General features: G+C 36.9%; 1 protein-coding gene across 2 annotated transcripts; it reads left to right on the forward strand.

The window, feature by feature from the left end:
• Nucleotides 1-4,212: 4,212 nt before the first annotated feature.
• On the forward strand, nt 4,213-7,692 carry LOC120143845 (proline transporter 2-like). Of its 2 annotated transcripts, XR_005517983.1 has the most exons (8): nt 4,213-4,482; nt 5,066-5,290; nt 5,379-5,473; nt 5,704-5,893; nt 6,624-6,748; nt 6,935-6,974; nt 7,169-7,384; nt 7,471-7,563. XR_005517983.1 is itself a non-coding variant. In XM_039158065.1 (7 exons), the coding sequence occupies exons 1-7, from the start codon at nt 4,401-4,403 to the stop codon at nt 7,591-7,593; spliced, it is 1,056 nt and encodes a 351-aa protein (XP_039013996.1). In that variant the 5' UTR covers nt 4,369-4,400; the 3' UTR covers nt 7,594-7,692. The 2 variants fall into 2 exon arrangements, 1 of the variants encoding a protein (XP_039013996.1); XM_039158065.1 differs by lacking the exon at nt 6,935-6,974 and having other exon boundaries at nt 4,369-4,482; nt 7,471-7,692.
• Nucleotides 7,693-21,541: the final 13,849 nt, after the last annotated feature.

The following is a 21,541-nucleotide window of genomic DNA, read 5'->3' on the forward strand; positions in this document are numbered from 1 at the left end:
CAGATTATCTTAATAAATCAACCAAACTTCGATGAAAATTAAATTAAAACAACCAAAAGCTTATCCAACAATGGACGGTGAAAGATCGATGATGAAGTAACGACACCGGTTGGGTTTTGACCGAAAGGACTCAGGTATCTCAATGGTGGAGGCGGTGAGACGAATAGACGATCGATTTGGCTGAAAATCATCAAAACAACATCGGAGTTTTTTTTTTGTTTTCTAACGAAACTTTCGTAGAGCTCTTCAATGTGAATGATGATATATCTCTACGAGTGGAGAGCAAGACTTGGATTGGAACGAGGCGGTGCTTCTTCTGGCTTGGGCTGTGACAGTTTCCGACTAACAGTGGTTAAGATCGATGACAAGTTAATCGAACACTCTTTTCACGGCTTAGGACAAACGACGGGTGATGTCGATGATTTGAGGGTTTTGGGGTTTGGTCGGGGAACAAAGCTGGTGCTAACAGTGGTGGCGGTACACGCCACCACTAGTCGAAGGTTGGTGAACGGCGGGGCAGAGGCTTGGGTGATGAAGGGGTTTTGGGGTTGAATTCTCTGCATGGTTTTCAGAACCGGACCGGTTAGCGAACCGGCCATGTTACCGGTTCACTGGTTCAACCGGTCGAACCGGTCCGACCGGTCGGAAGAACCGGACGACGTCATAATTATTTAAAAAATTAAATAAAAATACCAAAAATATTTAATAAAAATAATTTTTTATATCACAAGTCATATTCAAAGCAAGTCATAACATATATAAATTAAAAACCATAAAATCAAGTGAAACAAAATGATTCAAATTAACTACAACATAATATTTAAGGTAAAACATATTAAATAATAAATATAGTTATATAACTATAATTAAAAAATAAATTTGGGGTTAAAAAATCATAACAAAATGATATTGTTTGGTTTAATTTTTTTAAAAAAAAAACAATATCACATGGCTAAGAAAGATAGAAGAGCATCCCAAAAGTCTAAAGAGTAAAAATATGAGAAAAACAATCCCACATTTCTAAGAAACATAGAAGAGCATCACAACTAACTTCTATAAATAATGGAGGTAATTTGACATTCAAAATCATTGAGCCTTTTGGTGAGCATTGAGTGAACTATTCTTTCACTTCAATCAAACTCGAATTTTTAGCTTCAATTGAGTTTCTAATTTTTTTTTAGTTCAAGCATTTTTGAGTTCAAGTTTCAATATTATATTTCGAGTTCGAGTTGAACTTTATAATTTTTAACTTGTGAGTTTGAGTGGAGTTGAGCTTACTTTTAAAGTTTTCAAGTTCGAGTCGAGCTCAGCAATACTCGAGTTCGACTTGGCTCGTTTAACAAATGACGTTTGGTTTAATTTTTTAAAAAAAACAAAATTTCCGATTTTTTTTTGTTTTCAGCCGGTCCGATTCGAACGGTTCAACAGTTCTGACCGATTCACTAGTAGCGATTCAATCGATTTAGATTAAACCGGACTAGGCGACGATTTCCAATTAAACCGGTTAAACCGGCCGATCTGGTCTGATTTTCAAAACAATGGTTCTCTTAAACTTGTTTTTTCACGGGAGAAAGTTGATCTAAGTGCCTAAAGATTGGGTTGGTTGTAGGATAAAGTAAAATTTTATTATTATTATTAAACATCAACTATAGTAATTTAGCCTAGATGGCTAAGGCTTAGGGTGAAGATTCAAGAAGACTTGGGTTTAAAACCCATAAACCACAAGTTTTATTTATTAAAAAAACAATTGAGATACTGCGGGGAAAAGGATGGCGATTTTCCTCAAAAATCACCTTTAAAAACTTTATTTTCTTGTTAGACACTATTTCAACTTTATTTTTCGATCTAACACCCTTTGCAAGAAGGAGCGACCCATGTACCGCGCCTTACGATAATCCGACGCCACGTGTGGTAAGGCGCGGCCCATGCACCGCGCCTTATCTTGACATGGTGACACGTTGGGCAAGGCGCGGTGCATGGACTGCGCCTTCTGCCACGTAGGGGTACAACGTGGTGCATGGGTCGTGCATTCCTGCAATTATGACAAGCCTCAGAATGGCACGGTGCATGGGTCGCGCCTTGTATAATTGCAACCGCACTTCTTAGGTTCAAAGCGTCTCCTCTCGGCTATAAATACCCCTCACCCCGTAAACATTCTCACAACTTCCTCTCAACCAAAAAACTAATACAATAATCCTCTCAACCAGTAAATAATACACGAAAATCCTCTTATATTTGATTCAGAAGTTCGTTCGATCTTTCGTTATAAGGTAAATTTTTTATAATATTTTTTATAATTATATATAATTATTTGAAAAAAATATTATACTAATTGTTTTCAATTAATTTTTGTGGTTGTAAAATTGGAAAGCGAGAGCATACGTCGAAATATTTTTGCCCATACGGTAATAATATAAAATTATATTATTTAAATTATTTACGTTTTTGTGTAAAAATTTTATTTCCTTATATTTTAATTCATATATTATTTATTTAATTAGGCTTGTTTCAGGTTTATTTTTTGCAGATATAGGATTGTCTCACTTTCAAACTCTAAGAATGACGTGAATTTCAACTATTGTTTATTATGATGGAGAAATTTGGGAAGATGAAACCGGCATTGTTTTCGTATCAAATCATTATGTTAAAATATTCTTCAAGAGAAACATAACTCTTGAGGAGCTGATAACAAAGATTTCAAAGAAAGTTCATGTTGGAAATACTAGATAATCCTGGCACAAAGTATGCATCTAACCAATTTAACGGTATCCGACCACCGTTAAAATTTCGCGGGACACCTCCTAGATAATCCTGGCATAAAGTAGTCCAGTTACCGTGCACCATCCCTGAAATCACATCTCCATCCACCGGAAGTCCCAAGTGCATAAAAACATCCTCAAGCGTAATCGTGCACTCTCCGCACGGAAGATGAAATGTGTGGGTCTCCGGCCTCCACCGCTCCACTAATGCAGAAATCAGGTTTGGTTCTATCTTACAATGACCTTCATATCTTGCTATGTGACCTGATCCAACCTCGACTAAATAAGGCCAGACACGGATAGGTATCGCTAACTTAAGGTTTCTAATAAAAGGATCTAATATACGGTCGCTCTCCTAAAATATTAATATTTACAAAAATTAATTTATAAACTAGTAATCATGCATTAAATAAATAAATTATTACTAATAATTTAAATTAAATTAAAATATAAAAATATTATTGTATCTACATAATGACTCGATATATGATTTCTATCCAAACGAAGCAGACCGTTTTCCATTTTATAATTGCACAAAAAAATTAATTAAATAAAATATTAAAATAATTAAATAATTAAATAAAATACTAATAAAATATTAAATATAATAAAATATACCTTAAGTTGAGAGGATTTGAGAGAAGTTGAGAGGATTTGGTATGATGAAAATGATTGAGAATAGAAGTATTTATAGGGGTGGGATGGGGTGTGAACGGTCGGGTGGTTGGGAAATTAATGGAAGGCGCGGCCCATGCACCGCGCTATCCTGACACGTGTCAGACTGTCAGGAAGGCGCGGTCTATGCACCGCGCTATACCCCTACGTGGCAGAAGGCGCGACCCATGCACCGCACCTTGCCCAACGTGTCACCATGTCAGCATAAGGCGCTGTGCATAGGCCGCACCTTACCACACGTGTCATCAGATCAACGTAAGGCGTGATGCATGGGGCGTACCTTCCTACAAATGATGTTAGATCGGGAAATAAAGTCGAAGGAATGTCTAAAAGGAAAATAAAGTTTTTAAGGGTGATTTTTTGAGAAATTCGCCGAAAATGATTGAAGGGAAAAAGTGGAAAGGACATATTTTCCCTTTTGGGGCAGTGAGAATAGAAGGTGAGTTGGGTTGGAGCATAGTGTTGCGAACGAAAACCATCCTCCTCACAAACAGGAAAGTTGAGATTCCATGTTATCAACTCACATTTTCTTCCGTGAGCTGTATCCAATTATCAAAATTATTGGTCTCCAAATAAATGAACCAAAACGGCATGAATTTTGTGATACTTCTGATCCCAGAGAATAGAAAGTTCCCCAAATCATTTGGAAAAATTTAAAGACATAAAAATCAACAATTTACGTTTTTTTACAAGTTCCGTGAGAATAGAAACTGCCGTTAACCTTCTTGTTTATATGGAAATGTGTGCTTAGAAGGAAGGAGTTGCTTACACAATTCTGACACGCGCCAATTATAGAGCATTGGTTCTTTGGGAAATTATAAAAAATTGTTTAAAAAATGGAAACCCCAGATTTTGAATAATTAACAAAAGAAAGTTGTTTATTTAGCTGCTATAAATTCAGTAGTCCCTACCTTGTGAAACCATACGTATCTGAAGAACACGAGGAAGTTGAAGAGAGAGACAAACATGATACCTGAAGCCAGAAATGAGGCGGAGGACTATATGTTAACTGTTGAAGTTCCTGAAACTGCCCATGCTGTTAGCACTGGTACATAAAAATTATACATTTTCTACGTAAAAGATCCTTCCTTTTTTTTTTTTTAACTCTGGGTTTTTCTATTTGTGTTTTGCTTCATTCTATTTTTTTGGTTATGAGAAATTTGTGTAGTTTGAAATCTGGGATCTTGTGTTTTCTTATTTTCTGCAAGCTGCAAAGTGAAGAGTGGTTTGTTTGATATTCTGATGCCACAAGAATATTATCTTTTTTTATAATTGTTTTTGTCTCAAGGGATTTGTATTGCATTCTTTCACAGCAAAACATTTTTTTTCCTACTGATACTTTGTTTTTCATGTTCTGTTTGTATATTCGAGTGTCAGTGCCATGTCCAAAATCATTAGATTTACTATTGTTGGAATTAAGCTCTTCAATGGCTTTTGATTTTTTTTTTTTCTCTAAGAAGCTGAACAAATATAGAAGAATTACTTTCGTAGTTCTGTGATATTGTTCTACTCTGATTGGAATATTTCAAAAATAGTGACATAAGAAGGAATCATTCTGTTGGGGGTGAGTTTTCTGTCTCATGATGTTCCATTTTCCATTTGAGCTCATTAGACCAATTTTCTTTTTACAGATTCATGGCTCCAGGCAAGTTTTGTCTTAACCACTGGTGTCAACAGTGTATTTGTCTTGGGATATTCCGGGACAATCATGGTTCCTCTCGGCTGGATAGGAGGCATAGTCGGTTTAATGTTAGCCACTATTGTGTCGTTGAATGCGAACATTCTTGTCGCCAAGCTCCATGAGCATGGAGGAAAGAGGCATATCAGATACAGAGATCTGGCAGCACAGATATATGGTACAAGGCTCGAGTAAAACGAATACGAAAATGCAGAATCTTATTTTGTATAAGATCTTCATGTTTATTTTATGCTTGATGAACACAGGTAGGAGAGCCTATACTATTACATTGGCAACGCAATATGTTAATCTGTTTATGATTAACATTGGATTTCTCATCCTGGGTGGTTCTGCTTTAAAGGTAAGACCAGATTGTTTAAATACACCTTACTTTCCCTGACAAATCTACATTTTGAGTTCAAGATAGTTGTTACAAACGGTTTCAGAATATCCCGAACACGATCTTGGCATTTCTGACATCTTTCTATGCTTATCCACTCCATGAATAAGGACTCGGTTTGTCAATTTACATGAAGGTTCATATGGATATCAGTCGTCCTGAAATCTTTAACATGTGAATATGTAATGCAGGCTTGTTTTGCTGTTTTCAATTACGAGCACACCATGAAACTTCCTTACTGTATTGCGATAACCGGGTTTGCTTGTGCTTTGTTTGCCATATCGATACCACATCTGTCAGCTTTAAGAGTATGGTTGGGATGTTCAACAGTTCTTGGCCTGATATATATCATCGTGGCATGTGTGCTTGCAGCTAAAGACGGTAAGTTCTAATATATGATATTCGCGCTGTTCAGTTTTCCTTTTATCAAAAGTTTCATTTAATAATCTCAGACTGATTGAACCTCAAATGAAAGTGCAGATTGAATCCTTAATAAATCAAAATTTCCCTCTGTATTTTCTTGTAAAGAATGAGCCTTAATGTAGATTGAAACCTAATCAAAGAGCAATCTTGCTTCACGATGTTCAAGCCTCGGATGATTTCTGGCGTGATGTTCGGGAAAAAAACATAAGGTCTTTCCAAGAGTTTAAGCAATGCTAACCTTTTACCCTATTTAGGTCAGCCTGACCATGTGGGAACCTCTATGTTGGCTGTTACTTGCCAGGAAAGGGACTATTGGCTCGACCGAGAGTTAAGGCATTCGCGTGTTTTCCGTTAGCTACCTTGAACTTGAAGCTTGTCACTTTAGAGCTTTATATTATGTATCTGAACATTGCAGTCAAAACCTTAAGAAGTTTTTGAGCCATCATATGCATGAAACTAAATAGATCCTTGCCTGTTGTCTGTAGAATAAACCGCACTGCTTAGCTCCTGCAACATTGAAGGAACTTTGCTCGATTTTCCGATAAGGCTGTTAGCTCCCTGGATTCACGTGGCTGGTGTTAATATCATTCAGATTCACTTGATTTTTATTCGGAACCCTGATGTACTCCTTTTTGTCCTCATTTTTTCCTTCATTTATGTGACAATAACGATTCCAATGCTGTTATAGGAATTAATGCACCTCCCCGAGATTATAGGATACATGGGAAATCAAGTAGCAGAATTTTTACAACTATAGGAGCATCTGCAAATCTTGTGTTTGCATTCAATACTGGAATGTTACCAGAAATACAGGTAGGCCAGACTATCTTAATGATTACAAGTTCATCCCTCCGATGCTGGTAATAAAAACGTCTAAACTTCTTCCTTTAACACCATTAATTAGTGTTTATATCAAGGCTCTATATATAGAACTTCATGTTTGCTTCGACAGACATCGGTCCCAGCTCAGCCATACTGATCCATCCGTTTCTGTTTCGGTCTAGAGGATGTGTCTTGAAAGTCAAGGAAAGATGGGTGGGATAGGGTGGCACCTAGATTTAAATCTTATTCATTCCGAATATTTCGTATAGAATTCGTCGAAATCGATGTTTCCTATTCATTGAAATCTGGTTACTTCAACTATAAGACATAGGTTGAATTTGTAGCCATGTTGCATACTTGCATTCTTTCCCCTTTTTTTCTCTGCTTCTGATACATTGTTCCTCACAAAAGGCAACAGTGAGGGAGCCTGCAGTGAGGAACATGCTGAAAGCTTTGTACTTTCAGTTCACCGTCGGAGTGGTACCGATGTTTGCCATTACCTTTATTGGCTACTGGGCTTATGGAGCGGAAACATCCACATATTTGCTTAACAGTGTAAGCGGTCCACTTTGGATTAAGGCCTCTGCCAACATATCCGCCTTCCTGCAATCCATCATTTGTTTGCACGTAAGTATGTTCTACTTGTTTGTACCATCAACCACTTGTATCATTGTTCCACGAATCTGATGTGTTCATCTGCCGCCTGCCGTTAGATATTCGCGAGTCCGACTTACGAGTACTTGGACACCAAGTTCGGTATCAGAGGAAGCGCGCTGCAGCTCAACAACTTGTCCTTTGTGGATTCCAAACAATATCATGTGTTTGCTGATCTGTGATCAACTACTAGAGGCCTAGAGAAATACCCAAAATCAAATGATAGAAACCCGATTCGAGTGTAATGTTCGTTTCGGTTTTGATCAACAGTGGCAGCTTTAAGGCTCATAGCTTTTGAGTTTGGTTTGATTTCTAAAAGATGAGATTATTCTGCCTTTTTGTTTCTCAAAACCTTGTGCACAAGTCCTGCCCTAACAACTTATTACATATCCGTTAGGGAACAAACCTATTCTACTATTGTGTGTGAGAATTAAATTCAGAAATCGAAATCTTAAACACGTATACTTCAATAAAATAACAATAGATTGATCTAACGGGAGAGATTAAATTTAATATATTTTTATACAAATATTTAGGAGAGAATATAAGAAAGGTGGTTGTAATGGTAGTGAAAGAGATGAGAGAGAGGATGATGACAATGACGAGTAGGAAGGTGGAGAAAGAAACGAGAATGAAGGAAAAAAGAGTGGAATATAAGAAGGAATCAAATATTGCCACAAGGTGGAGGGATGATGATAAATTATGAAAAATAAGTAATTTGGGAAAATATTAAATTGATAAGTTTTTTAATTCTTTAAATATGAACAATTAGGTTTATTAAATTATTTTAAAATAAAATTGATAGAATATATAACTAAAATTGTTATTATATCAAACCTCACCATACGTCGGTTTCATTTTAATTGGAGTGAATTGGTTGCAATAAAATTTTAATTGAGTAACTTGATTATAAAAGTGTTTGAAACTAGGCGAGCTATTTCTAACCTGACTAATAATATAGTGACTAAAGTGTATTTTACCCTCTGTTCTTTAACTAAATCTCTGCACCCAATCATGGGACTTCTCACCTTGACTAGGTTATGTCATTCGGGCCAGGTAGTTTCTACCCAGTCAATGAGTAGGTATAATACAACTCTCAAATTAGATTAGACTGGCAATGGGAGTTGCATTATGTCTTATTATGCAGCATCTTGTCTTATATTTCTTTTATTCTCAACAATTTGGTTAATTATAAAATAATATTTTATCATAATTTTTTTAATTATTGATAAAACACATCCTGTAAATACAGTTGTTTCAACTTAAGATCTCTAAAAAGAATAACAATTTATTTTATCACTTAATGAATTTCTTTTTTTTAAAAAAAAACTCTACTAACATTTTGTATATGTTACATATTTATTTGTTACATTTTATGTAGGTGGGGAGTTTAATAGACAATAAATTCAAGGTTGTTCTAATAAGACTTGTTAAAACTAGTACCATGATTAATTAACATTAAATATTTTATGTAACCTTTAATTTATTAGATAAACGTGTTGGTTTAGACATTATGTTCTCCAAAGAATATCTTTAGGTATAATTGAAACAATTTGAGACATGGTGAGATTTTATGATTATAGATATACGGTAACATTTTTTAATTTTTGAACCAAATATTTTGAGTTCGATGATTGACAAATATTTTTGAGGATTAAAATATTCATATGAACTATACAAAAATTTATCTAATTTAATTAAATTTATTAGACTAAATGATGGTTCAACTCAAGATTAAATAAAAAATGAAAATAAAAGCTTAAATACCAAATTGTAAAGAATCTAAAAGTTTTACATTACGATTTGCCTAAATGATAGGTTAGATGGAAATTGATGGAACTTGAGAGACACGTGTCAAGATGGTAGAAAATGGAATAATCGTAAGTATTTTGGAATTTTCCCAAATGAGTTTATGTAAATACAAGAAGAGTAAAATCACTAATTATATTAAAAAATAATAAATTAAAATAATTGAAACAATTAATCACGGAGAGCTTTAATTTTCTTTTATTAATTTGAAATAAATATAAAAATAAATTTATTTAAATAATTTTAATCATTTGATATTAAACATTTATATTAATATTACAAGTTGTATTTGATTTACTTGATTAAATTATATATATGTTTAAATGAAATAAAAAAACAAAGATTTAATGGTTATAAATGAATTGAACATGCATGCTCGTTCCATTTAATGAAAGAACTTCAAAATATTAGTATTTATTTTATTTAATAAACAAAAAAAACTGAATTATTAATGAAGTATTCATCAGTTCATTGACAACATATGCATTTTCCACCATTAACATTGACCTTTGGAGTTTACCTGAAAAGAAATAAAGAACAACTAAATTAAAAGCAACTACTCCCGAACTTCAATAACCAAATTAATTAGTTAACACGAGTTCTGCTTTAATATCATTCTTCTTTCTTCTTCTTCTAACATCAGAGAAATTTATAGCAGCCACATTCTCAAAAAGAAGATTCCCTAAGTCAAAATTCTAGTTTTTCTTTTCTCTGGGATTCCTTGATCATGTAATGAGAAACTTGAATCAGATCCATGGAAGTTAATTCCATCGAATCATCCCAAAACAATCCGCCCCCCCTCAAAATAACCCATAAGGCCATAATTCCCCCTCTTCCTCCTTGATCCTGTTATAGTATCGTTCTAAGGAACGATAAACATCGTAAAGAGAACAAGATTGAAGAGTGAAGAGTGAAGAGTGAAGAGTTAAGAAGGAAAACTTCATTCATTTCATGATGATCTTTCTCAATTATGAAGGGATGTATTTATACAATTGACTAGAACAACCCAAGAAGCTTAACTGCTCATAACCATCTTAACTAACACTCAACAACCTAACTAACACGTGAAAGATTGGTTAAAACCAACCCAGCTCTAGCTCATACACCAACATTCCCCCTACTTTACAACTGACTTTCCTCAGGCCCTTAAACACAAGCAATACATGCAAGAGCATGCACCAACATTCTCCCTACAACAAACTCTCCTACCACTAAGAACGTCATAAACTCATTCATCACACTTCTCAACCGTTGAAGCCACAAATTTGCCTTGAATTTATGAGACAAGCAATCATTGCCTATGTTTAAGAAACGTTGGAGCAGACAACGGCTTGGTTAGAACATCAGCAACCTATTCAAAGGCAGGTACCTCTTGAACCGATAGCTTGCCAGCAGCTACCATTTCCCTAACAAAAAACAGGTCAAGTTCAACATGTTTGAACTTGGAATGCAAGATTGGATTTGTACAGACAGCTACAGCACTGGAATTATCACACCACAAGACAGGTTTCCCATGAATGGACACCCGCAGCTCACCCAATAGTGATTCAAGCCATACCATCTCCGTAGCAGCACATGTAACACTCCGATACTCAGCCTCTACCGTAGACCGAGCGACTACTTGTTGTTTACGAGAGCTCCAGGAAACCAAATTTTCACCAAAGTAGATATAATAACCTGAGGTCGATCGTCTGTCTGCATCTGACCCCCAGTCCGCATCAGCAAAGCCTGTTAAAGACAATCGTGATGAAGTAAAAAAACGAAGACCAAAATCAGCAGTAGCTTGCAGATACCTCTGTATCCGTTTCACTGCCTGAAGATGAACATCACATGGTGCTTGCATGAACCGACATACCTTATTCACAGCAAAGACAATGTCTGGTCGCGTGATAACGATGTACTGCAAAGCACCAACAGTACTCCTATAATGAGCTGCATCCTCAACTAGTATTCCAATGTCAACCGCCACCTTGCAATTAGTGACCATTGGTGTAGGAAGACCCTTAGCATCTTCCAGCCCACTTTTAAACAACAAATCACGTATATACTTTTGCTAACTCAAGATAATCTCATCAGCTTCTCGACACACTTTATTTCCCAGAGGAAAAACTCAAGACCCCAAGATCCTTTAGTGCAAACTGCTTGTTAAAACTATCAATCATACCTTGCACTTCCTCTTCACAGCTACCCGTGATGATGATATCATCTACATACACTAGTAGATACATGATGCTGTTAGTAGTTTCCCTAACAAACAGTGAAGCATCAGATTTTGCTAACACAAAATTCTGAGTCACTAAAAGCTCCTTTAGCCTCTCAAACCACGCTAGATGTGCTTGCTTTAGCCCATAAATGGCTTTGTTAAGCTTGCAAACCAAACTTCCATCACCTTCTTCATAGCCAGGTGGTTGTGCCATATATACCTCCTCAGTTAGAACTCCATTGAGGAAGGTGTTATTTATATCAACTTACCTTAACTGCCATCCCTTAGCCAGTGCAAGTGAAAGCACAACCCGAACTCTTGCTGGCTTGACCACAGGACTAAAGACTTCATGGTAATTGATACCTGGCTGTTGTAAAAAACCCTTAGCTACAAGTCGAGCCTTGTACCTTGCTATGGATCCATCAGCATTTCGTTTGATTTTGAAAATCCACTTACAGTTCACTACTTTCCTTCCACTCGGGAGAGGAACAAGCATCCAGGTGTTGTTCTTCACCAATACATCAAACTCCGTTTGAGCAGTAGCTCTCTACTCAAGACTTCTCATGGCTTCTCGAATGGTCCTCGGTTCTTTATCTAAGCAAGCCACCTAGAATACGTTGGGCTTCCAAATCCCATTTTTGCTTCGAGTCACCATGGGATGAACATTGGATTGTTCAACATCAGCCTGAGATTCTATACATGTGACAGCACTGGGAATTGACTCATTTATAACAGCATCATTATCATCATTCAAAGCGGCTGGAACACATAACTCATGTACACCATTGGTTATCTCTTCACCATAAGCCATAGCAGGTACAACTGAACTATTACCTGCACATACATTCTCCTCAGTGTATGTTGCATGTGACGAACCAGCCAGGCATAAGTCAGAGTCACGATTATGGCTATGTACTGGATTAGGCACAACCTCCACGCACCTTCTAGGTTGAACATTGTGTAACTCTTCAGAAGATTGTACTACAAGCAGAAAATTAGTTGAGATGACAGTGCCACAATTTGACCGACCTTCTTCTTTCTTACTAGCATAAGGAAAGACTCCTTCGTCAAACACAACATGTCTAGAAATGAAGACTCTCCCACTATCATCTAAACATTTGTATCCTTTATATAAAGGACTATAACCAAGAAACGTGCACCGTTTGGACCTGAAATCCAACTTATGTTGGTTGAATGGCCTTAGAAGAGGAAAACATGCACACCTAAAAATCCTGAGCATGGAAAAATTAGGAGTCTGCTTATAGAGAACCTCAAAAGGAGACTTGCCACCTAACACTTCAGTTGGTAAGAGGTTTATTAAATAAACGGCTGAAACAAATGCATGACTCCAGAAATTTAAGGGGAGTTCAACCTCAGCTAGCAGTGCTAATCCCATTTCAACGACATGCATGTGTTTTCTTTCGGCTTTCCCATTTTGTTCAGACGTACTTGGGCAAGAAATCCGTTGTTGTACACCATTAGCAAGGAACCAGCCTTTGAGAGCTTGATACTCTCCTCCTCAATCAGTCTGAACAACTTTGATTTTGAAGCCAAACTGAACCTCTACCATCTTGTAGAAATTTAAGAAGCATTGCATAACTTCATATTATTTTTAGTAGATAGACCCAAGTGTGCCTACTGTGCACGTCTAGAATGATACATAATACGAATAACCATCAGTAGAAATAACAGGTGCTGGACCCCAAACATCTGAAATAATCAATTAAAAAGGTTCATTGTATCCAGTGATGGAATTACAAAATGACAATTTATGAGCCTTGCTTTGTAAACATACCGTACATACATGAGACAACTTATTTTCACTAAAGCTGCTATTACAAGTCTTCATTACTGCTCGAACAACAGCCATTAAAGAGTGGCCGATGCGTTTGAGCCACAATTCTATTGAACTCGACATTTTAGACACATTGTTCAACTGCCAGCTCGAGTCCTTTACAGTGCGTGGCAGCAACTGGTACAACCCATCATGCGTGAGCCTCCCTTTCAACAGGATCTCCTGGGTCTGTGTGTCATTCACAAAGCAGTCAAATGGGTGAAACTCGATAAAAACCTTATTGTCACGAGTGAATTGTGACACAGATAGAAGATTCTTCTTTATGTTTGGCACATGAAGCATATTTTGTAGCAACAAAGGCTTCGAATTACTCAACAAACAAGACTGTCCTATATGTGCCATCTTAATGCCTTCTCTATTTCCCATAAGTAGAGTATTATTACCTGTGTAAACCGTACCAGAGTTAAAGACAGATAAATCATTGGTAACGTGATGTGTAGCTCCTGTATCTGGGTACCAGACATCATCAGTTGGTTTGGTCGAGGCATTGACTGAAGGTACTGTGGAAACAAAAGCAGCTGGTGAAGATGACATCGAGGTGTAGAGCCAAATGATGAATCACTCAAGGCTACATTCATATGGGGAATTGATACTGGAAACGCAACCTGAGGAGTGAATAAGTAACCATTTTGGTAGTATGGCACTGAACCAAACGATTGCATACCAGGAAAGACTGAGTTAACACCTGGATGACAGAGAAACATATGAGTCTGGGTAAAACCAGGATTCACCAAGTGATTATGCGTTTGCATGCTAGCAACATATTGTTGTTTATCACCCAAGAAAGCACGCGACTGTCTCCATCCTTCAGTGGTCGATGCAGTAGAATCAGGTACCCCAGAATAGTCTCAGTCAAACCTATGATAACACTTCTGTACAGTGTAGCCAAACTTTCCACACAGTTGGCATTGAGGTCAATTAGAGCCATTGAAATGACCACAACCTCTTCCTTGGAAATTTTCACTTTGTTGAAATCTTTCTGAATTCTGCTGTGACTGAGGTGCAGAACTACTAGTGGACTTCAACTCATCTTTATCACTAGAACTAACTGCCATATTAACTGAAGCACTTTCATACAAGAAAAGCTTCTGTCGAGCTTCACAATCAAGGAGCATCTTAGTTAGGATATTCAATGACAAAGAATCACGAGAGGCTATAGCGATTACAGACTCAAATTCCATGGATAAACCAGCCAAAAGAACACTGACATGTTCTTGTCCAGTCACTAAGCTTCCTGCTACATTTAACATATCACAAATAGACTTAACTTTTGCCAGATATTCACTTAATTTTAAGCCATGCTTCCTTTGCGAGTGAAGGTTATGTCTGAGGGCTGATATCTTTGCACTAGACCTTGTACCAAAGAGACGTGAGATAGCACTCCAAATAGCAAGAGTTATCGTGAGACCAGTGAGATGAGGAAGAACTTATGTACTCACAGTGGTTAGGAACCAAGATGCCAAGAGTTTGGCTTGCTGGCTATATACCACAAAAGTTGGGTTCTCTTCTTCTTGCCCTGAATCATTCTTGACAAACTTACTAGGAGCAGAAGTGTCAGTAGACACATATCTCAACAGACCATATCCATCAATGATCAACATCACTTGATGCTTCCATAGGAACTAAGTGCTTTCAGACAATTTTACAATGTCATGCTTAAGAATGTGTTGAACATTCAAACTAACCGGAGACAATTTTACAGTATCAGTAGACATATATCTCAACAGACTATATCCATCAATGAACACTCAAAAGACGTGTAGTTGTATGAAATGACAAACATCTGGTTATCCGTGTGGCCATGTTATAAAAGTTTCTCTTCATCTAAACCAAGATGATTCAAGCGCATACGCTATGGATTGCTACACTACAGAAGTATATCGACAGACTTATGGCGAGATTGTCTACCCTATTCCACATCCTTCTGAGTGGGACATACCAGATGACTTAAAAACAGTTTTTCCACCAGCCATGGACAGAAGGCTACCTGGCCGACCAAAAAGTCACGATCATATACCGTCTAAGGGTGAAGAGAAGAAGAGATCAACATGTAGTCGGTGCAAGGAAAGTGGTCATACAAGGTTGACATGTGGATCACCAGTGCCATCACAATCATCTTTTCCTCTACCAAAATATAGATCCTCATCAAAATCCCAATCACAACCGGCTTCACCTTTTGGGACTATTAACTTAGGTGATTTTTAAATGCAAACGTTGTATTATGTGTATATTATGTGTGAACTTTTAACATTTTCAGTTAGGCATGTACTAGTAACTTGAGTTTGAACATTGCTATGATATGTTCAGTTGTTATCACTTATTAGACATTCATTTGACTATCGCAACGCGAATATGACTATCGCAATACGGAAATGACTATCGCAATGCGGAATTGACTATCGCAACGCGGAAATGACTATCGCAACGAGAGAATCACAATGCGAAATGAAAATCGCAATGCGAAAATGAAAATCGCAATGCGAAATTAGTTTCGCGTTGCGATTTTCATTTTCGCATTACGATTCACTCGTTGCGATTTTCATTTCGCATTGCGATTCTCTCATTGCGATAGTCATTTCCGCGTTGCGATAGTCTTTTTTGCATTCAACATAATGCAGATTGAAATCAACAAATCAACTATTACATTTCAATCAATTAAACAAGCACAAATATTATGTACACATCAATTAAACAAATCAACATTTACAAATCATCTTTTACAAATCAATTAAACAATCAAAAAATAATAATGAAATCAACTTTTGCACCAATACATCCATTTCACGCAATTCACTTCAGGATTAACCTGCAAAAACTAAACATTGAATCAACAACACTTTCTACACATCTAAAACCTACAAACAGCAAATTATTGAATTCTAGCTACTTAACCAAACATTTTCAAACCAAAAAGAGTAAATATGTTTAACAACACTTGCATTTGACTTACAAATTGTTTATGGACACTTTCATATCGCGGATGCAGGTAGGCAGCGTCTCGCATATATCGCTCTAGCCATAAAATGCCGAAACCACAAGCCTACTCACCTCTATCTCTATCGGTGGGAGGTAGAAAATGTGTACTTCCTGTCGTCAAACGCTCCAAGCACATGCATACGAGAGAACCAAAATCCCCTCTGGCTTCCTTCGTTTGTTGTGGCGCGGTCTCGTCTCTGATAACTGTAACATTGAACTTCTTTGGCTTCTTGTTTCCAGACTTAGTCCAATAATGAATTGCATCCAAGAATTTAGCCAAATGAGAGCTCCATCCCTTAATCATATCTCTCAAATCAGACAATGATATGTAATTTATCATACTGTCATATACTATTGTCTTTAGGGATGGGAGCTGAAGCTCGACGAGAAGCCAATGAGTACGGTCCAAAACAGGGATAAACACCTGCATCGAAATGTAATAATTCAAATTGCGCACTTATTTATGAATACCTTTAAAATATTTAAACAAATATACTAACCTTATCGATCTCCTACCATGCAGGATAAAGTTTAGCTTGTCCATTAGCCAACACATATGATTCCTGTCGTTGATTCTTCAAGTGAACTACGTGAAAAGACGTCGGCATAATTATATATCGCGTTTTTTAATATTTTTCTTCAATTTCCTTACAATTAGAAGACGTGTCACCCATGCATCAATATGCTGTTTTACAAAAAAGACATATATTAGTGAATTACATAAATTTACAAAAAAATTAATCAAACTGAAATATAAGAAATATAAGACTTACCCCCATCGAAATAGCAGTTGTCTTCAACCCCTAATAATACACCCCACCAAGACCGTTCAATCAACAAATGCATATCATCGTTGAGTTTGTATATGTCAGCGTAACACCCTTGGCTCCGCTCATATAGATAAAAATCAACTGCGGTCTTAGCCCAAAGGGTATTATCCAGAATTGTTTCCGGTAGTTGTTTCCTCTCCACTTCATCTGCCGGAATGGTACTGGCCGGTAACTTATACGAAAGCCAACAGTCATCCATCATGTCCGGCACGTGAGGGGGCTTCTCAATAATTCGATATATTACGTCGTGTGAATCGGGCTCTAGAATGTTGGGAGGGACCTCTTCAACGATGACAGTGGCCTCTTGAACGGTGGGAGGGGACTCTTGAGGGATGATAGGGGCCTCTTGAACTATAGGGGAGGCCTCTTGAACGATGACAGGTGAGTCGGGCTTTTTCTTAAGGATTCTTCGCACTATTGGGGTGAACGGAGACATAATGGCACGTGCACGCCGTCTGATGCGTGAACTCTGTCTTTCAAGAAAAACCCGACGTAGAGCATCCACCTTAGCGGGCCGCTAAAAATAAATTAATACATAAATCAGTAAATAAACAGACATGATATTAAACAGTGAGAATAAAAACAAATATATTTCAAACTTGCACGGTATTCACCCAAGTCATTATTATATCATTATTCATAAAATGCATCAGATAACATTCCAGAAGTAAGCACTTATATAAACATCTAAAAGGACAACATATAGGTTTAGTGCAGGTTCAATGACAACATAAAGAGTAGTAGTTTATTCTTGAAACTTAAATTTTCAACACTGTGAAGTTAGTATTTGTCTTTTGGTTGAAGTAATGCAATTCATTCAAGTTTCAATTTGCAGAAGAAGAATAGAATCTGAAACTTAAAATCGCAACGCGAAAATGACTATCGCAATGCAAAAATGACTATCGCAATGCGAATTTGACTATCGCAACGAGAAAATCGCAATGCGAAATGAAAAGCGCAACACCAAAATTGCAACGCGAAAATGACTATCGCAATGCGAATTTGACTATCGCAACGAGAGAATCGCAATGCGATTTTCATTTCGCATTGCGATTCTCTCGTTGCGATAGTCAAATTCGCATTGCGATTGTCATTTTCGCATTGCGATAGTCATTTTCGTATTGCGATAGTCATTTTCGCATTGCGATTCTCTCGTTGCGATAGTCATTTTCGCATTGCGATAGTCATTTTCGCATTGCGATTGTAAACTATTCTTCTTCTGCAAATTGAAACTTGAATGGATTGCATTACTTCAACCAAAAGACAACCAAAAACAAATACTAACTTCACAGGGTTAAAGAATAAACAGTTAAACAGTATTGGCAACAACCGAATGAATTTACTAAGCAATCTAAGTGAAATTACGAGTAAATTTATCATCAAGTTAAATATGAAAAATATTAAACTTACCTCATTGCGTAGAGTATGAACCTCGTTCTGCAACGATGCTACAATCTCACGTAGAGCTGCTACCTCACCACGTAAAGTAGACACCTCAACACGCCATGCACCATTGTCATCGCGTAAAGTACCGACCTCCTCACGCAAGGCATTGACCTCATTACGTAACTCCCCTAACTCATCCCGTGGAGGTGGAGGTAGAGAACAGGGAGATAAACGTCTTGGCATCTTTGCCGGTCGCCTATCATGAGGTGATGGTGGAGAAGAGGCTCGATGATGTGACAGAATAGGTGATGACTCTCGTTGTGGATGTGTATATTCGGGTCGATCAGGTGATGGCTCTCGAAGTGGTGGCTGCTCATCATCCGTGCCATCAAAACAAGCTTACTAGCTTGCCACCAATCAGTGGCAAGCTCAGCTTTCGTGGGTGTCAACCTCTGTAATTGAGTGTTGGCCTCCTAACAATATAAAAGCTCAAACAAAGTTAAACGTGTACTAGTAATAACTTGTTTATAAACATATGGTAGTATTTGTGTTAACTTACATTATTTATTGTAGTATACGGTAGTAAATCTTCCCATTGCTGCAAGGACCGTTTCCTCTTCTAGGAAATAGCCCTAGGAATATCATTAGAAGTTTTTAATGCATATGTCTGCATGGCGGGAAAGGCCTCAAATATCCAAACTACAAACAATATAATAACAAACATTAGTAATTGTTAAAGAATTAATTATAATTTTGGAAACATTATATAAAAATTATTACCTTAAAGGCCCAAATAAAGCCTGACAAAGTGTATTTGGAACCATCGCCACGCAAACTTTTCCGATCATTAAAGGCAGACGAAAACTTATTCCATGTAGCTCTCTATAGATACGAACCCCACGGAAATAGGTTCCATGCATTTAGGTCCTCTACCAATTTAATTAGATCATTAGGAATAGGTTGTCGGGCCTCTCTGCCTAAAAAGCCGGCTTGCAAAAGTATTAGAAGGCATACTCGGAAAACATCGACGTCATCCATCCGAGTAAAACCATCTTTCTTATTCAATAATCTTGTCAAGTCTTCCACGTGTAAATTCGACTTGTCCGTTGACTGCTCAGGAAAAACCTGGGAAAACCATGATAGGCGGGTAATATGTCTAGTGTACCGATCTACATCATCGTGTCCGAAGCGTAGACCGGTGATTAAGCAAAACTCCTCCCGCCCAAAACACGTATACGCCGGTGGAAAATCAAACCATATCTCTTCATCACGACGTTGTATAGTCTCTGGTAGATCGCTAGTCATGGTTTGAAGAAACAGATGGGTCAACATAACATCTCCACCTGGATGTTGTACTTTCAGCCATGGCCCGAAGCAAGTATCCTCAAATATTTTTCTTTGTGCAGGTGAAAGCTTCGACGCAATTGTTTTGGCCAGGCTTACTTTATTTCTTAAGGTCAATTGAGCCGAATAAAAGTTCTGCAAAAACAATAAACATACCAATTTAGATATACCAAAAACTACACTGTGAAGATATGAACAATAAAGAGTAGTAGTTTATTCTTCAAACTTAAATTTGCAACAATGTGAATTTAGTATTTGTTTTTTGGTTGAAGTAATGCAATTCATTCAAGTTTCAATTTGCAGAAGAAGAATAGTTTCTGAAACTTTAAATCGCAACACAAAAATGAAAATCGCAACACGAAAATGACTATCGCAACTTGAATTTGACTATCGCAACGCAAGAATCGTAACGCGAAATGAAAATCGCATTGCGATTCTCTCGTTGCGATAGTCAAATTCGCATTGCGATAGTCATTTTCGCGTTGCGATAGTCATTCTCGTTTTCAAATACTAAAATTGAAAGAAACTTGAATGGATTGCATTACTTCAACCAAAAGACAAAACAAAGACAAATACTAACTTCACAGGGTTAAAGACTAAACAGTTTAGCAGTATTGGCAGCAATCAAATGAATATAATAAGCAATCTAAGTGAAATGGTTAATCTATTATTGAAAACACCAGTAAACTTATCATCAATTTCAATATGAAAAACCTAATAATAATGCAAAAATTTCAAAATAAAAATAATTAAAAAAACTAACACTCGGTGGTTGATTTGGTTGATTTTCCATTTCTGACCGTGAATGATTTCGCCGGAGATGGAGATTGTTATCGTCGTGGGGACTGATTTCGTCGGAGATGGGGACGGATGTCGCCTTAGAGAGTGAGAGATGGAGATGAGACTGAGTTGTGATTTAGGGTTTTAGATTATGAGTTGTGATTACGGGATATACTGTGGACGGTTCAGTGTTCCGATATATTAATATATTCGTGTTTGGAATTTGAAAAAAAAATACACGTTAATATGAATGGCGCTATGTAAATCGCGTTGCGATTTACGTATTAGCGTTGCGATTTACGTAATCGCGTTGCGATTTACGTATTGCGAATTAGGAAAATCACAACGTGAATTTGGGAAATCGCAATGCGATAGTCAGAATCGCGTTACGAATCTGGAAACTGATTTGCGATACCGGAGATCGCGTTGCGAATTATCGATCGCATTGTGATTTAGTTGGTCATTTTGGCAAATCCAAAAAAAGTTGGTTAAAATCGTATATTATAAGGCATTTTTGGTCACTGAGGTTATTTTCTCTTTATATTTTTGTAACTGACCTATAACTTTTTAAATGGGTATAATTTAGTCCTTTTTATATTAATTTTAATCTCACATTTTAAATTTATTTCGATTTAGTCCCTTACCTATGTGTTTTTTAATTTGTATTTTAAAAATTTATTTTGTAATTTTACATTTCTTCAATTTTGTCATTAAATTTATATATTTACAAAATTGATCCATGATTTTTTTTGTAATTTAATCGAAATCATATACAATTACAACTTGCAATTCAACAATCACAAAAGATGACAAAATAATTAATCCAAAAATAAAAACGACCCGACCTGAACTCAATCTGTATCCGGTAAACATCCGACCTGAATTTTATCTGTCAATGATGTGACCCGATCTAAACGAGATCCGACTGAAATCCACCTAAACCTGAA

Source organism: Hibiscus syriacus, unplaced genomic scaffold (assembly GCF_006381635.1).
Source record: "Hibiscus syriacus cultivar Baekdansim isolate YM2019G1 unplaced genomic scaffold, ASM638163v2 tig00110864_pilon, whole genome shotgun sequence".
Classification (NCBI taxonomy): domain Eukaryota; kingdom Viridiplantae; phylum Streptophyta; class Magnoliopsida; order Malvales; family Malvaceae; genus Hibiscus; species Hibiscus syriacus.

Bases quoted from the DNA above. Each gene is read 5' to 3' on its own strand.
- LOC120143845 (XM_039158065.1), top strand. From the start codon at position 4,401: ATGATACCTGAAGCCAGAAATGAGGCGGAGGACTATATGTTAACTGTT. The intron at 5,291-5,378 runs GTACAAGGCTCG...TGATGAACACAG, and splicing joins TCTGGCAGCACAGATATATG to GTAGGAGAGCCTATACTATT. The intron at 6,749-7,168 runs GTAGGCCAGACT...TCCTCACAAAAG, and splicing joins GAATGTTACCAGAAATACAG to GCAACAGTGAGGGAGCCTGC.